The 18,609-nt window shown below is 31.3% G+C and overlaps 1 protein-coding gene across 2 annotated transcripts; it reads right to left on the reverse strand.

The window, feature by feature from the left end:
* Positions 1–9,824: 9,824 nt before the first annotated feature.
* LOC7483595 (vacuolar protein sorting-associated protein 29) lies at positions 9,825–12,751 on the reverse strand. 2 transcript variants are annotated; one of them, XR_002984612.2, is made up of 4 exons: positions 12,391–12,751; positions 11,719–11,856; positions 10,456–10,839; positions 9,825–10,268 (listed from the first exon to the last, which is right to left on the reverse strand). XR_002984612.2 is itself a non-coding variant. In XM_006377188.3 (3 exons), the coding sequence occupies exons 1-3, from the start codon at positions 12,520–12,522 to the stop codon at positions 10,534–10,536; spliced, it is 576 nt and encodes a 191-aa protein (XP_006377250.1). In that variant the 5' UTR covers positions 12,523–12,751; the 3' UTR covers positions 10,276–10,533. The 2 variants fall into 2 exon arrangements, 1 of the variants encoding a protein (XP_006377250.1); XM_006377188.3 differs by lacking the exon at positions 9,825–10,268 and having other exon boundaries at positions 10,276–10,839.
* Positions 12,752–18,609: the final 5,858 nt, after the last annotated feature.

Raw genomic sequence — 18,609 nt, forward strand, 5'->3', positions numbered from 1 at the left:
TTCAAGTTTGGAACCAAATTCTTTGCCTATTCCAGTTCCAGTTACTACCTCCAGTACAAATAGCAACACGGAAGAAGGTAATCTACCTTCTAGATGTAATAAAAGAAAAACATCCTAAATTTGGGATCACTTTAAAAAACTAGATGGAAATTCTAAAACTCCTAGGGCTGCATGTAAGTATTGTGGAAAAGACTATGCATGTCATACTATACTTAATGGGACTAGTAACATGTGGAGTCATCTAGGTGTATGCAAAAAATTTCCCTTTGTCATTGATCGAAAACAAAAAACTTTAGTTTTAAAACCTAAGCCTATAATAGAAAGGGATGATAATGGAGAGAAAAATTTGGTGACTGTTAAGGCAGTGGGTTATAATTATGAAGAGTGTAGGAAAGCCCTTGGAAAAATGATTATACTTGATGAGCTACCTTTTAACTTTATAGAAAACCAAGGATTTAATTCATTTTGTAAAGTAATGCAACCTAGATTTGATGTTCCTTCTCGTTTGACGATTTGGAGAGATTGTTTGAAGATTTATTTAGTTGAGAAGGAGAAATTAAAGAAAGCTCTTAAGGATCAACGTTTATGTTTAACAACTGATACTTGAACATCAATCCAAAATATTAATTATATGTGTTTGACTGCTCATTGGATTGATGAAGGTTGGAACTTGAATGAAAGAATTCTGAACTTTTGTCAAGTTTCTAATCATAAAGGTGAAACAATTGGCCAAGCAATTAAGAGTTGTTTATTGGAATGGGGAATTGATAAGATTTTAACAGTTACTGTAGACAATGCAAGTTCAAATAATTTGACAATAAAATATCTGAAAAGAATAACAATTGGGTAGGCAACTAATATATTGTCAAATGACTTCATGCATGTTAGATGCTGTGCACATATTGTTAATCTTATTGTATGTGCAGGATTGAAAGATATTGATGATTTAGTGGTTAAAATTAGGAATGCAGTAAGGTTTGTTAGATCTTCTCCTTCTAGACAACTTGATTTTAACCAATGTGCGAAGAGGTTGAAAATTAGGAGTAAAAAATCTGTTTGCTTGGATGTTGCAACTAGATGGAACTCTACATATATGATGCTAGATGCGGCTGATAAATTTGATGTGGTTTTTATGAGGTTAGAAGAAACCGATCCTAGGTATTTGAGTTACTTTGAGGTTGATTCAAACGGGAAACAAAAAAACTTAGGTCCCCTGCTTTAGAAGATTGGGAAAAGGCTAGATCTTTTATCAAGTTCTTGAAACTATTTTACACGGTTACATTGAAATTTTTTGGCTCGTTGTATGTGACATCTAATTCTTTGTTCCATGAAATGATTTCCATGCACACAAGCATATCTCAACTTTGTAGAAGTAAAGATGTTTATGTAAGTAACATGGCCAAGAATATGATAGCAAAGTATAAAAAATATTGGGGGGATCAAGATACACAAAACTTTTTGTTATATGTGGCTATTGTGTTAGATCCACGTTTCAAATTGAAGTATGTGAGATTTTGTTTTGGAAGATTGTATGATGTTGAAGAGGCTGAAAATTTTACAATTAAGGTTAAAGATACTTTGCTAAGGTTGTTTGAGCATTATATGAATGTTGATGAGAATGTTGAGGTTGTTCCTAGTGTTGGAACTAGTATAAATGCAAATGTTAATGTTGATTTAACGGTGGTAAATGATGATATGTTAGATGACTTAGCTTCTCAATTCAAAAAACATTTAGAGGAAGAAGGCTGTGTCCAAAAAAAAAAAATTGAGGTTAAGAGGTATTTGGGTGATGATTGTGAAGATCCTAATGATTTTAAATTAGATATTTTGGGTTGGTGGAGGTGTAATGCTACAAAATACAAGATTCTTTTTAAGGTGGCACAACACGTGTTAGCTATCCCGGTATCTACAGTTGTTTCTGAAGCAGCATTCAGTACTGGCGGTCGTAGATTAGATCCATTTCGAAGCTCTTTATCTCCATCGACAGTGCAAACACTTGTTTGTTATCAGAATTGGTTAAGTTTAGCACCAATTCCAATCAACATTAGAACCTTCATGGATTATATTGAAAATTCTGAGATTATTGAGTCAGGTAATTTCTCTTACAAATTTAAATATAGTTATTTTATGATATTGTTTATTTACATGTTTAATCTAACATTTTAATTTATGTTTTTGTAGAATTTGGTGAGAGTTTAAAAATCTCAACTGATTGTTTGTAAGTAGTATTGGTGGCTTGGTGCAATCTTGGAATATAATTGTTTTGGGTAATTAATTTACTTTACTTTGTTAATTCCCCTTAACATTTTGCATACTTAATTCTTTCAATAGTTGAACTCTAATATGTTTCTAATTTGCTAGTGTTTTTTTATAGCATTATCATTGTTGGAATTTTTGGATGCTGCCATTGCTGGAATTTTTGGATGCTGGTGTTGCTGGATTTTTTTCTTCAAACTACACCGGATGTTTATGATAATTTATTGCTGGTTGCTAATGTATTCGCTTGTTAATTTTTACTTTTCTAGTGCGAACAAACTTTTAATTTGAGATGTTTAAATTTGATCATGCATCTTACATTGATTTATCATTTTGGGAAGCATATTAAAACTAAAAGTCAGCCAATTTGCATCTGATTTAATTCATGTCCAGATTTTAACCGAACATCAGGTTGCTGTGAATTAATTGAACATTAGGTTGCTGTGAATTTTAAAGTAAAGCTAAGCCAATTTAAAAAAAACAAAAAAAAATCCATATAAGAAGGGATTAGGTTTCCCGGTTTTTTTCCAAAAAAAACCGGATTTAACCGAACCGGACCGGTTCGGTTTGAATTGGTTTCCGGTCCGATCCGGTTAATATTTATCAAAAATACAAAAATTCAGTTCGGTTGGTTTTTTGAGTCTAAACCGAACCGAACCGAACCGAACCGAACCGTGAACACTCCTAAAGAAAAGTTAGAGAAGAGAACCAGGGAGACATCGATTTTAAAAGAAAACATGTAAATTAGAGGCATACTTTACAAAGACCTCTTAATTGAGTTACGTATTAATAAAATTGTGATGTATAAAGAGATTATTAGTTTATATATCAAGTTGGACCGATGTGTTTTTTAATATATTTTCTTATAAATTTAACAAATTATTAATTTATTACATTGGCCTAGTTTATTCGATGTTTTTGAATTCGAATGCAAAATTAAGAGGTGTATCCTATACTTTTTATTATTCATGAAAGTTGTCATAAACCAATTCCGACCTTCTTTTTCAATATATTTTTAAAAAATTAAAAAAAAAGGGTGAAAAATAATTTAAAAAAATTCAAAAAATATATTTTTGATGCATTTGCGTCATTTTCATAATTTTCAATGTCTTTTTGAAAGTTCTAAAATCCAAAAATATGTTTTCACCACATTTAGTTATTAAATAGTGCATTCCAAAATTATTGATAAGTTTTTCTCATCGAATTGATGTTGATGTTATTTTTTTTTCTAAAAAAAAATATAATCAAAATATAAAAAAATAAGAAAAATAAAAAAATAGGAGTAAAATAGATAGAGAGACCAAAGGCGCAGAGGAAAATAAAGGACCAAAGTAAAATCAAGTTTCTTGGAAACCAAGAAATTAAAAAGAAGATGACAAAAAAATTTGTCTATAAATTCTAAAGGAATCTTGCAAGAGAGGGAGGCCACCATTTGATTAAAAAAAAAAACCAAGCTTCCATCTTATTCTCTCATTCTAAAAATACATAGAAAAACCCTTATCTTATTTTCTTAGAAGCTGAAGCTTTAGCCGCCACTCTCACTTTGAAAAATCCCTAACCTTTCTCATCTCCCACACGCTAACCCTTTATCTTCAAGTGGTTGACCAACCTTTATATGATTTTCCATTACACTTTAGACCTCACATACTCAAGGCAAACCAAAACCCAATGTCCCTTTGGCCTTCCCTTACACTATTTTGACCACCATTGTCAGTTCACCTTCAAACCATACATGGTTTCTCTCTCATAATCCTAAAAGAAACAGACCCCTCAGCTTTTTTCTTATACCCGACACAACCACCACAGCCACCCATCATGAAACCTATTTTTGTCACCATTATGAGCTGAGACAGACCATTAGATCAATAGCAAGACCAAATAGACCTTCCTCTCTCAAAACAACACCCCCTCTTTATGCAACTCCAACAACCGAACAAAACTGACAATAACTCCTCCAACTTGTCACCAACAACAACAAGCAAGACGCCAACACTAAACCACAATACTAGCAACAAATGACAACATCTAGACCTGTTAGAGAAGAGATAATGGATGAAGAAAGAAAGCCATAAAGAGAGAGATTGAAACTTTTTTGGGCCTAATCTCCTTCCTTGGGTGGAGGTGCACCTCACAACTAGTACTAATGTGAAGAGAATAGGCCTACTTAATCTATAAGGTTACCATTTTCAACAAGTGACGGTGTGTGAATCCACATGCTAGTAGTGATGGCGCGTGGATCACATGCACTGCCACTATTCCAAAAAGTTTTGGTATAGTTCTCGTGGTTCTTAAAAAAAGGGTTTATATTTTAATTTAGATAAAAAATAATGTATGACATTTAACCACAAGTAATTATACAATGTTTTTATAAAATTTCTCAGGAAAATCCCTAGTGGAGTTGTCATTCTATCGCTACCCGACATCACGACGACCTTAAGAAGACGAGAAAAAAAACATATTTTATGGCATCTTATTCTTAGAGGAGAAATGTATTTCTTAAAAAGTTATTATCTACTATTATGGTTACTAGGAACCCTAGCTAGTCAACATAAATTCTATAGCACGAGACTAGTTACATTAAAGGGAAGATACTATCACCCCTAAACTATCTTTCCTAAGGTAGGATACATTGTTGGTTTTGTTCTAAATTACTAAAAGTTTGTTGTGTTATGTTATTGATGGTCTACCTATAATATTCATAACTTTGACGTTAATGAATATTCAAATAAAAATACTTCAAACTCTGGCATTAATAAGTATCACATAAAAAAGGTCTAATATTTATGATTATTGTTAGTGACTATTAGACTAAAAATGTTAATCTCAATTTTGAAACTGGTGAGTATTAATATTTCTTTTGACTATGGCATCAAAGAAAATTGAAGATAATATTGCCAATATTACTCATAAAAATATTCCTGATTTTAATATCAATGAATCTTTTTAAATTGCAATTTTTTATTTGTTGGAGATATGAGAATTATTTTATTATTTTTTAATATTCAAGGTAACATCTCTTGTGAGCCCATTTATCGTGAACAATTTTAGGTTGAATTCTAAAATGGGTGTTGAATCCATAGGGATGACAAAAAAAAAGAGGCTTTGTCCCAAAACCAAAACCAAAACCAATTCCAAAGATCCACCTTCAAATCACAAACAAACTCAATTTATAACCATTGCATCACAATATTCACAATGCATTCAACGAGTATTTAAATTTAGTCATCTCATCATAATTCCTAAAATTACTAACATGTTGAATATTTTTATGAAAATAAACAATGCAATCATTTATCAAAAAAAAAAACATCAATGATCAACAATCCACACAAATTCAAAAACATGTTAATTTTGTTAAAAAAACAAAATAAACTAAGGTTTTAAATAGACCTTTTGGGATGTGGGGAGTCGAACCGAGTAGTTAAAAATGGGTGAAGGAGCTTTTTGAACCACAAGACTTGTTGGAATAGTGGTGACATGTGTGATCCATGCGCTGCCACCACTACAAGCACATGGATCCACGTGCTGCCACTTGTTCGAAGGGGTCACCTGGTGGATCGGGTATGCCTTTTCCTTTTTTACACACCAATAAAGGTGGTTAGGTGCACCTCCACCCGAGAAAGAAGATCAAGCCCAAAGAAGTTTTGGTCTTTCTCTTTGTTGGCTTTCTTTCTTTATTGATTCTTTTTCCTTCAATAGGTTTAGATGTTTTTGTTTGTTATTGGTATGGTGGTTCGATGGCGGTGCCTTACTTCTTGTTGTCAGTGTCAAGTTAGAGGAGCTGTTGTTGGCGTTGTTAGGTGGCTAGAGCTATGTGATAAGGGGCTATCATTTTAAAAAAGAGAGGTCTTGTAAATCCCGAGATAATCAAGGCTGGATTAAATTAAAGAAAATAAACTAAACTAAAAAGAAGTGGGGGCAAAACGAATGCATTTAAAGAAAATAGGGTCTAAATGCAAATAAGAATAATTATAGAGCATAAATACTACTCTTCTTACCAAAAACAGATCTGCAACTATCGTGAAGAAAGAAGAGAGAGAGTTTTGGTATCTATTTTTACAGATCAAGAGAGAAACACCAAATTTCAAGAACTCATCCAAGATTTAGGGTTATAGGTAAAAATAAACACTGGTAGGCAAGGGATTAACAAGAAAAAATTGAACAAGAAGAGAAGAGGGGAGGGTCGGCTGTCATTAGAAAGAAAAGGAGGGATCGAGACCTTGATTCGTATCGGGTAAGATATTCTAAACATGGTCTTATGAGTTGTTTTAAAGTCGATTATGAATTGATGCCTGGATGTTAAATTATAGATTTGAGTTCTATAACTCCAGATATAGTTAAAAATATGAGGAGAGGTCAGACAGTAACAGTTCAAAAACGGACAGTAACAGTCTAAGTGTTTGTTTATGAGAGATTTTGACTATCTTAGAGGCATAAATGGGTTCTCCTCAGATCATAGAACTTGTAGCCTCATGTCTTATCTTTCCAACGACATAAATTTCGCTTGAATCGGAGTTCTATAACTCCAGATATAGTTAAAAATATGAGGAGAGGTCAGACAGTAACAGTTCAAAAATGGACAGTAACAGTTGGACAGTAACAGTCCAAGTGTTTGTTTATGAGCGATTTTGACTATCTTAGAGGCAGAACTAGGTTCTCCTCAAACATAGAACTTGTAGCCTCATGTCTTATCTTTCCAATGACACAAATTGTGCTTGAATCGGAGTTTTATAACTCCAGATATAGTTAAAAATCTAAGGAGAGGTCAGACAATAACAGTTCAAAAACGAGGCAGTAACAGTTGGACAATGACAGTCCAAATATAAAAAAAGGAATGATAACTAGGATTGGACAAAGAACGACAATAATAATGAGTGAAATGAGAAAAACATAAAGTACTAAGAAATGACTGAAAGAAAGACTTATTGGTTGTTAATATGGTTATTATAAAACATATCCTTGAGTGAGGAAAAATTTATGAGATAAACCTGTGATTTGCAGGAGGGATCACAAGCGTGGTGCAACAACAGCAGTAGGGGAGCACGAGTAGAGCTTCTATTTTAGATAGGTGATCCGCACCTATACTTCCTAGTTTAATTCTATGATTTAATAAGTTATTGATGTAGATGTGAATTACTGAATGTTGGATATTAGGAGAAATGAGGAAAGTTTGCGTAATGATGCTGATATTTGGATATTATTCTTAATGTATGTGTATTCAAGGTGAACGGTTGTTCTGTGAATTGCCAAGTGATGAAATTATATCTGATAAAGAAAATATGAGAAGTGTGATTTGGGGCGTGAACTAACATACATTTAGTGTATGTTAGAATCCCGGGTAAGGGGATCACCATGTATTGACTAGTATACATTTAGTGTATGTTAGGATCCCGGGTAAGGGGATCAAGATGTATTGACTAGCATACATTTAGTGTATGTTAGGATCCCAGGTAAGGGGATTACCTTACATCGACTCCTACAGGAAGATGATGATAACAGTGAAATTGGTATCGGTAATGTGTTAAACGGAAATAATCATGGGTGGTTTTATGAGATCTTGAATGGAGGTTGATAATAGAAGAGGAAATGGTTTTTAGTAGTTGAAGGAGAAAAAGTCTCCAATAAGAACCAAAAGGGAAAAGTGAATAAAATATGAATGTATATTGCCTTTTTAAATTGCCGAATATTTGTATTGCTATATTATTGTGATATTCATATTTCAATAATATGTATTTTATTTTCAGGACCATCGCATGCACGACAGGAGTAGATTCTAGCTTAGGTTCCTTTTTTTTTGTAATTTAGGTTCTAGGGAGTATACCCTTGTATTTGGTAATATTACAACTTTTATTTAACTGAATTTGTATAATTGATGTTTAAACTTGAATAGATGAATTTAACTCGGTAGTTTATATAACTATGTTCCATTAAGCATGTTTATAACTTTAACCATCCATAATGATAATTGTTGTACAATGTATATCATCAACATTGTGGTTGATATGGATGGTGATGTTTGCGGGATTGAGACTCAGGATGATTGGGCTGATTTGAGTTGGAGATGAGGTATATTAGAAGTGTAAACAGGTCGTATATCGATAACTTGGGACCTCCCGGTATAGGGGGGACTCCGTCAAAATTTCGGTAAATTTTTAATATGAAAACCATGAACATATATATATATATATATATATATATATATATATATATATATATATATATATAAGAAAAAAAAATTTCTCTGTTTTCGGTTGACATAAGAGTGTTGTTTTTATCTCCAAGTAGGGGATGTTATAGGTCTACTTGGTCTTCTTGTTGATATGGTGGTCTATCTAAGGTTGTAATGGTGAGAGAAATGTGTTACAGAGTGGGTGGATGTGGTGGACGTCTCAAGTGTGAGGAAGAAGTCAAGGGTCTGTTTTTTTATTAGGATTGTAAGAGACACCATATATTGATAAAAGGTGATATGTTAATGGTGGTTAAAATGGTGTAAAGGATGGCCAGAAAGACACTAGGTTTTGGTTTTCCTTGTGTGTGTAAGGGCTAAAATGTGAGGGAAGGTTGGACAACCACCAAGAGGTAAAGGGCTAGCCTAAGAAAGATGAAAGGTAATATTTTTTTTAGAGTGAGAGTGGCGGCTAAAACTTCGATTTGACTTAGGTTGCTCATTTTTCTTCTTTGCACCTTTGCTTATTTTTTTATTTTTCATAATTTTTATTTTATTTTATTTTATTGTATTTTGATTTTTTTCAAAAGAAAACAATATCAATGTTAATTTGATGAGAAAAACTATCAAGGGTTTTAGAATGGATGCATTAATAGCTAAACACATCGAAAGCATATTTTTGAATTTTGATTTATTTTTAATAAACATTGAAAATCATGAAAATAGTGCTAGTGAGTCAAAAATATATATTTTTAGTTTTTTTTGTTGTTTTTGTTTTTGGATTTTTTAAGAAAAAAAAAGATAGAAAAATGGGTTACGATAAAAGTTATCAAAAAATATTCATCACATTGCACAATTGCCAATATTATTTGATCAAAAAGTTAATTTCTCAACTATATGCTTAATTTCCTTTTAAATACCAGGATTAGTAGTATAATGCTTTTAGACTACAAATGAATTCATTCGAAACAAAATTGAATTTCTAAATATGACAGAACATTTGGGTATGCGTGTGAAAATAAAGAAAATTATATAAATGAAAAAATGAGTATAAGTAAGAAAAACTTGCCACATTTTAAGAAAAACATTAAATAACCAATTAAGTAAAAACACTTCAATATTAGTTATAGAAAACCAAAATTTTTATTAAAATATAAATTTTTATTATTATTATCAGGTCATTCGAGTGTTTTTACTTTGATTTTAATTTTTATTTTAATATCATCATAAATATATTATTTTTTAATAATATGTTTTGTATAATTTAAATAGATTGACGGACAAGGTAAAAATCATCCTATCACGATTTTGACCAAGTTTAAGATTTGATCGATAGAAATTTGGTTTAAAAAGATCATCTATAGACTAAATTGTATTTATTGTAAAACATGAGAACCAAGAATAACTTCAATTAAGAACTTATTTGTTAGAAAAATAAAATACAGGGACCAAAATAATATTTTTTTTAAAAAAATAGGAACAAAAATGTAAAGCAGCAAAATATTGCATACTCTGCTGAGATACGTCATTATTTACTGACGTTAATGACTGTAACCTACTGAAGAGCCAAGCACATTACATGGATAATATGAAGACAAAAGATAGCCACTTACATTAGGTTCATACCTTGGTAAGTAGCCAGAATTACCAAGAGCAAAGCCATGAACGGCAACCTCAAGTTCCCCTGACAACAAAGGGGACCGAAGTAGTGGAATTTGTTAATTGCACAAGAGAGGAGAGGAGGCCATGGAAATCAACTAGATGGATGACAAGGGAGCATGCTTAGAGTTAAACTTGTGGTGTTTGGTTGAAGTAATTGAAGACCGAGAAGCTACCATAATCACTCCTGCAAATTGAAATACCAAGCTCTTATCAATCAATCATTAGTCATATGCTTTAGACCACTAAATTTCAGAGACCATTCTCTAGATGTTTTAGTTCACTACTTGGTTCTTCATTGTCAATAACTCATAAAAGAACCAAAGGCCGCCTCCACTAAAATATGCACAAATAGTGGATCACATATCACTCACATTTCATTTCTAGGAATCCAAATACAATGCCAGGAAAAAAAGAAAAAGAAAGAAGAAGCTCTGCTGCTGGCTGCATATTCAATGAGCAGAATGAGTTGTGGCGGTCGTCTTCTTAAAATCAATCTTGTCGACTTTAACCTCACCATCAATGAGCTCGTAAACATACACCACAACACGTAGGCCATCGATGTCCATGAGGACAAAGCTTGGGTTCGCATCATAGGTAATGTTGCTGTAGGCACCAGTGGCGGAGCCTGGGTTTATAACAACACCCCCCTCATGCTTGTAAGCTGTGAATTGATGGGTATGACCAGTCACAAGTATGTCTACATCCAGCTGCCTCTGGAGCATTGCTAGCGAGTCTAAATCCCCCCATGGAACAACCTTTATAGCATCAAACCAAAACAAAACTAGTAACTACAAGATGAAACTTTACAAAATCAGCATACGAAACTCATGAAAAGCAGATCATTATCTTAAATCCACAAGGCATTGGCCTTTGCCAGCACACATGGTTTCTCAAGAATACAAATCATTAACCATGGGGCTAGTGGATGTTCCACTCAAGAATAAATAAGGTTGTACTGAAGATGACTGAAATCGATGAGTCAACGGGATTTACAGCAACACAAGAAAGAGTGTGTAGGACTTCCTCTCACCTTTGTCACTATATCTTTATTCTCTCACTTCATAAAATGAAAAATAAAACAAACAGAGGAGTCAGTAGCTAGTGGAAATGGACATACATCACACTTAATGTCTACTCAGGAAGTTTCACCTGACACCAAAAAGATAATTAATGCTTAACAATGACAGGTGAGGGAGTTGCAAAAACATTTGTTGTAGTCTTGAACCTACTAGAAATAGAAGAATGAATCAATGAAAAATTTAATGAATATGATGAGAGCGGCAATACTATTTAAAAAACCAGATTATTTTTAATGAAGAAAGTTTGAAAAATTAAGGGCAAAAGAGTACAAAGACAAGGCTCGACGACTAGATGTATTAGCTGACATGTAAAGTAAAATTGCACCATGGAAAACATTACATGTTTGTAAGGAACCACAACAGCTACAAAAGAGGTCATTAATTCGAGTGCTGTATGCAAGGCCAGAAATTTAGAATGGATTGAGGATCTAGGCTACCATCCTGGTTATGCTGGGAAGAATGTAAAAGAGATCGTTTGCTAGTAAAATAGACAGATGCATTTGGTTAAGGAAAAAAAAGGATAGAAAAATAATAAAGAGAAAAAGGAAATCAAACCTGATGACCATGGCATAGTCCTAACTTGAATTGACCAATAGTTAAAGTTTTGGTCTCAGGATATCGAGTATCTTCATCATATTCGCCTCGAGTAATATGTAAGTCAGGGCAAAGAGTCTTCAAATAGTCATGAACTTCCTACAAATCTCATAGAAAAATATAAGTTAGTGAAATTTATTTCAGCAAGCTAAACAAAACTAATGCTTAAATGCTTCTGGCGGACTTGCACTATCTCAAATGACATTCAAACTGCTAACACTGTATCAGCACACACACTGGTGTTGTTTTTTTTTTATTATTATTATTTCCAAAAGGAGAACACTTTTGAATACAAAATTGGTTTAAACCTAAGGCTTAGCCCAACAAGCCTATCCATCGAAAACCATACACAACGCTGAAAAGCCAACATGGGCAACTGTGCAATCTCAAGGTTGACCAGTCAAGAGCATCTAAGAGATAACAGTAGTATTAATACATTAGCATCTAGAAATCAAGAAAAAAGCTCCGCTTTATTAAAATCAAGTGAAAAGGCCATGATCATTAATCTTGTCAAATTCAATGAAACAAGAAAAGGGATTTGATTGGACCAAATAATAACAATAATCCAATTAGAAATGAACTGAAATAACAAAAGAAGCCCATTATTATTACAGTATGGTAGAAAGAACATACTTTGATAGAAAGATTGCCAGTGCAAATGACATGCTGGATCTTGCCGGGAACGAGCATGGACTTGAACTTTGCAGGGAGATCAGGTGCTCTGTGGGGTATGTGTAGATCCCCCAGAGCCAATACCAACACCATCCCCAACAAAGTGACAAACCCACTGAGTTTTGCAGATACACAAAGGAGCTTTCAAAGTTTGGAGAACTCTCTCTCTCTCTCTCTCTCTCTCTCTCTCTCTCTCTCTGTTGTTAATCGATGTGATGGATTCTCTGTACTTTGGAGATGAACGATGTCGTTCTCCAGCTGTTCAAGACTTCTAAACAAATTGGGATGGGCAAAGCTTTGCCATATTTTACCCCCAAATTTACAACTTAATTGTCGATTATGTCCCATAGGAAAAGGAAAGGGGAAATTAATATCATAAAATGATGTTGTTTCCATAATCCTAGTCTCGGTGCACTTGTGTTTTGTCTAAATGCTGAACTTTTTAAAAAAACAAAATACGTTCCACTAGCAATGTTTTATAACATACAAAAAATATGATTCAAGTCATAAATAATAAATTAATTTTATTTTAATTAGATAAAAAAATATAAAAATAATAATGAATGGAATAAATTTTAAAAAAATTAATTAGGATAACTTGAAAAAAAATATTTAAAAAATAAATAAAACAAACAACATATCTCAATTCACAACTTATTAAATACAAAAAAAAAAAAATAGGGTAAGAAAAAACATAAAAAACCAGTCTTGATCAACCCAGGCTAATATAACAAATTTGTAACCCTAATAATCATGCTCGAGCCAACCTGAGATATTCCACAAAACCTGCAGCTTGGATCATGATATTAAATAACTTGATAAAAAAATAATGAAAATTATAAGGCCTTTTTATTTTAAAAAAATTATGTTAACTTTTTAAACTCGTGATCCAAGTCATTAGACCTGAAGCACCCTACCTGAAAAAACTATAAAGTCCAATTCATAATTAATCAAATATTAAAAGATGAAATTAACAAAAAGAATTAAAAAAAATAGCAATTAAAAAAATGAAGATCAACATTGAAGTATAAAATAAATTTTATATTTGATTGAATGATGATATTGAAAAGAAAAATCAATTTAGCAAAAGGACAAAAAAAAATTCAAAAGAATAAGGATCAAAACTAACATTAAAAAAATTGATTGAAGGGTGCAATTGAAAAGAATAATAACTTTTACAAAATGACCAAGAAAAAAAAAAGAAAATATAATACCATTAATTTGGATTGAACGATGAAATTAAAAACTAATAAAACTTTTACAAAATAAAAAAAAAAAGAAATCAAAAGAATAAAGATGAAATTGAAAAATATAATATTTGGTAAATTAGAATTGAAGAATAAAACTAAAAAAAAAAACTTCTACAAAAAGACTAAGAAGAAAAATTACAAAATAAAAGAATAAAGACTGGAATTGAAATACCAACAATAAAGAGAGATAAACTCTAAATTTTTGGGGAGGAGAGAAAAAAGAAGAGAAAAATAAAAAGAGGAAAGGTTCACTAGTAACAAACCGAACCACCACCGCCAACACGCACTGCTTCACCAAAAAAATGAACATAGCGGCACTTCTAACTACACAGTGAATTAGTATTTTTAGATATCGAAAGGCACCACATGCATCGCTCGAAGTGCATGGACACCTTCCATGCACCTCCAAGTGTTGTACACATGCCTGTTTTTTTTATATATATTTAGCTAAATACCAAATCGTCCCTGAGCTGACATGATAATAACGAGAAAACCTTTGTAAAAAGATTTAAAAAAAAAGCTTATTGAGGCTAGATTTATTTTTTTGACTTACAATAATATTTTGGTTGTTTCACTCTGTTTTTAGTTTTTTTTTTATATTTGGCCTTGATTTTACATGAAAATAACGAAAAAATCATTTTGCAAGTACCAAGTTACCCTTTGATGTTAATATTGAAAATTTTACTTTTAAAGATATTTTAGTCATTTTGCTGCGCTTTTGAAATATGAAAAGACTTACTTGTTTCTGGTTAATTTGGTAATAACTAATGCACCATGTAAAAAGACCTTAATTTCCCTAATAGCTAGTTTAAAATTTTCTAGTTTGAAGGAAAAAAATCACAATGTTTTCGAGTCTACATCTACAATATTTTCCTAAAACTATTTAGCTTTTTTTTATGAAGAAACTCATTTTGAGTTTTAATTTGTTGGTTTAATTTTCTTTCTTTCTCATATAGAAAAATGGGTGTCCAATAAGCTATCATATTAATATAATTAAAGAAACAACCATGTTTGTTTTAGGATTTGTCTAAGAGTGTTTCTGCTTCTGTTTTTGGGAGTTTTTTTATAAATATTTTTTGCTTGAAAAAAGTATTAAATTGATGTTTTTTAGTATTTTGTCATGGTTTTAATGTGTTGATGTCAAAAATTAAAAAACAATGAAAAAAATTATTTTAATGTATTTTTAAACGAAAAATATTTTGAAAAGCATATGCGTCACAATCCTAAACACACGCTTAATAGGTGCAAGTAATTATAGGGTTTTTTTCTTAATTCATCACTATAAATTTAATTTTTTTATTATTATTATCATCATCTTTGTCTATTTTGATATATGTTTTTGTTTTCTTATTAAAGATAACCTAACATCCATGAATTCTTATTTCCAAATCATGAGAAAATCACCATCATAAAATCTTCACTAACTTTAACAAAAATCACATCTATGTGATCCTCTTAACACTCCTTCATCTTTGATTTTTTTAGATCTCTCTTCAACTTTCTATAAAAAAAATTAAGTGTGATCATTATTATAACATTAATAGCATTCTTTACGTTCATAATTTATTTTTTATTTTGAACGTCATCTTAACTCTAACAATTCAAATTATTTCTTCTTAGTATATTTTCACTACCATGATTAAAATTTGTTATACATGCTCTACCTTCCTTGTTACTACTAAGCTTTTTAAACTTCACACTCTTTAATAGCATATTAGTGATGTACTTTATCTTGTTGATCTTTTTACATGTTATTATAAAAAATAAACTATTTATCTATTAAATTGATTAATAACAATAATTGTTCAATGTTACTTTTCAAGCAGAATAGTAAAAAGGGGTTAAATCGACCATTGACTAGGAGATTAAAATTCATATTAACAACTAATTGATCAAGTCCTATATAGAAAATAAGTATTTAGTAGGATAACTGGTGGATATTACAGATTGATATGAACACATATGACTACCAGAAAGATTCATAAGATTAAAAAAAAATACAAATTATACTAGGATTAATATTGTACAATCCATATCTTCAATAGACAGTTTGTATAGGAATATGTTTTATTTTTACATGAAATTTTATCTCTGTAACAATAAAAATAGGTTATCAAGTAGCTTAAAATGATGGTCAACCCCATAAACACAATTTATTTCTCAATTATTTTTAACTTTCTACTATCTATTGCTTTTTTTACTTATTACAATTTATTTCTTTATAGCTTTTATTTACAATATTTTTTATTGCTTTCCTTTTCTTTTGTGTTCTTCTCTAGTTTGTAGTTTTGGCAATACCCCTCTTCTATTCTAAACTTGTTAGGGTCAAGTTTAGAACTTCACATTCCATTTGATTAACGAGTATGCTATCTTCTTTTGCTCAATATTAAGTTTATAGTTGTAGTTTCACTTTATTGGAAAGAAAAAAAATGAAAAACATATAACATATTGATCAAGAAACCAATAATTAATCAACATGATGATGATCATCATCGACCATCTAATTATCTACCATATCAACAAATAGGAATTCCTAGTGGGACTAAGTTGTTAGATTAATAACATATTAGTAATCATGTCAAAAACACCATCTAGAAAAAACATGATCATAATAAGTGATGATAAGTCAATCCACATGGCTAATAGAGGTCATTCCTCCTGCAACAAAAAGCCTAATACCAATTCACCAATACAAGTGCTAATGGAACAACCTGTAATAGACATGAAACAATATGACTCTTTATCATCTAATTCCCCACCACAAAAAAAAAAAAATTCTTGGACAAAACCTTATTATCTTTAAGCAATCCCTCACGCTCTCAGCTTTTTCAATATCATTACCTCTACCAACATCTAGTGAATATGTTGGTGCTTTTATGCCTCCAATATGACCCTATATTTATTCCTTTTAGGGATTTAATGGTGTAATTAGGTTGTCATAACCAGTTTTCCCTTATTTGTTGGTCAATAATAAGTATAATTAGGTATGATTGCTAATAAGATACCACCTACTCCAAAAGTGTATACGCAACCTCAAATCAACTACTTTGCTCAACAACTTTATCTACAACCATAACAACCTATACTTGAGCAATTTAATGTATCATGGTCTACCTTTTAGTAAGGAAATCTCAATCCTTTTAGCACATATTATTGACCAACAAATAAGGGAAAAAATTAATACGGTTGAGTTAGCCTAACATTGAAAAAAGATGGGGTTATAAGTTAGACGTATAACTAGGTCAACATATAATCATTGATGTCCTAAATGGATTGATAGGTTAAATTCAATTCTAAAAGGAATAAAATTTCTGATTTCAAATAGTTTTTTTAGAAGGATAACCTTTTAACAAAGGAACATATCATCAAGTTTACTTATCAATATGGTGATGGTGTTACCAATCATGTTATGAAACTCAAGTTATTTGGTTCATCACTAACCAAAACTGTGTTTTACTAGTTTTTTACATTACCGCTTACCTCCATCAACATCTTGGAAAAGATTAAGGCTTGTTTTCATGAGCACTTCTATAAAACAGAACCAGAAATAACATTGGTTAATTTGTCCATGATGGTTTAAGGCTTATAATAGTTTATATAAAGCTATGTTCTTTGTTTTAGGACTATGAAAACCAAATGCACTACAACATAATATGATGGGAGTGTATCAATTTAATTTTGAAATGGATGGAGTGGAACCTCAAAAATAAATTTATAGGAACCAGATATTTTAATAGTTATACCCTTACATAAGATGCTTTTTTTTATATGAAGAAATTGTAACAAAGCAAGTAGAAAAGAAATCACTTAGGGGAACATACCTTGTTGGCTATCTGAATGAGGTCATGGTGAGCCATTTTATGATCAATTTGGACTCCGATAAGAAGTTTGAAAAAGTTCAGTAATATCTTATATTAATTGTTGAACTTCAAATACGAAATCATTTGAGATTGCTACATGAATAAAACCAAAAATGGTTAACAAGCTTACTAGTAATAATGCAATAACGACGAAAGAAATTAGTAAAAATAAGAAGTACTCATTCAATATCAAGAGAATAGAAGAGATATTCAATTTATTAATACAAGTATGACACCTTAAACACTTGGGAAATCACACAATACCCACTACTGAACAAATAAAGAAAAAGAAATATTGAAAGTGTCATGACTCATAAATATATGATACTAATAGTTGTGTTATTTTCATAAACTAGATTCAGAAGGTATAAGAAGTTGGTTGAATTCTTTTCTTAGAAAAGAAAATGAAAGTGAATAATAACTCATTCTCTAAAGTGATAATAATCTAGACTACTTATAAACGAAAAAGACTTATTAGTAAAAGAAAAGTACAACAGACCAGGCCTAATCAACCATGACAAATGTTGGAATTGGTCACTAACAGTTCTACAAGAAAGAGGTATATTGATTGTGATAAAGGCAAGGAATGGGAATTGGGGTATCATGAGAAATCCTTTATAAAGTAAACTGGTTCTTTATTTATCATATAATTTTATCTAAGAGAAAAAAATTAGGGATAAATTGAATAACTTGGCACACAATAAAAGACCATGTCCTTTAAGAGTAAAAGATCCACTAATAATAAATGACATGAACATTAGCCAAATAAAAGTCATCAAATTTTAATAATGAAAATGATGAATTAGTTAACAATCACCAGCTTCTTCTAGATTTGGAAAATATATGGAAACTAAGTCAATTATCCACGACACAGTTTAGAAGGATCTAGTGATTGAACATACTAGTAAGAAAGGATGATACTAAACCATACACCTTCCTAAGAGAATAAAGTTTTGGGGTTAGAAAATACTAGCCTTCGGGTTAACAATCAGCAATAACAAATATTTATCAAATTGTGAGCACATGGTGTTGATCATTAACCACACACAAGATTAGTGTTAGACAATATT

The sequence above is a fragment of the Populus trichocarpa genome, chromosome 11 (assembly GCF_000002775.5).
Source record: "Populus trichocarpa isolate Nisqually-1 chromosome 11, P.trichocarpa_v4.1, whole genome shotgun sequence".
Classification (NCBI taxonomy): domain Eukaryota; kingdom Viridiplantae; phylum Streptophyta; class Magnoliopsida; order Malpighiales; family Salicaceae; genus Populus; species Populus trichocarpa.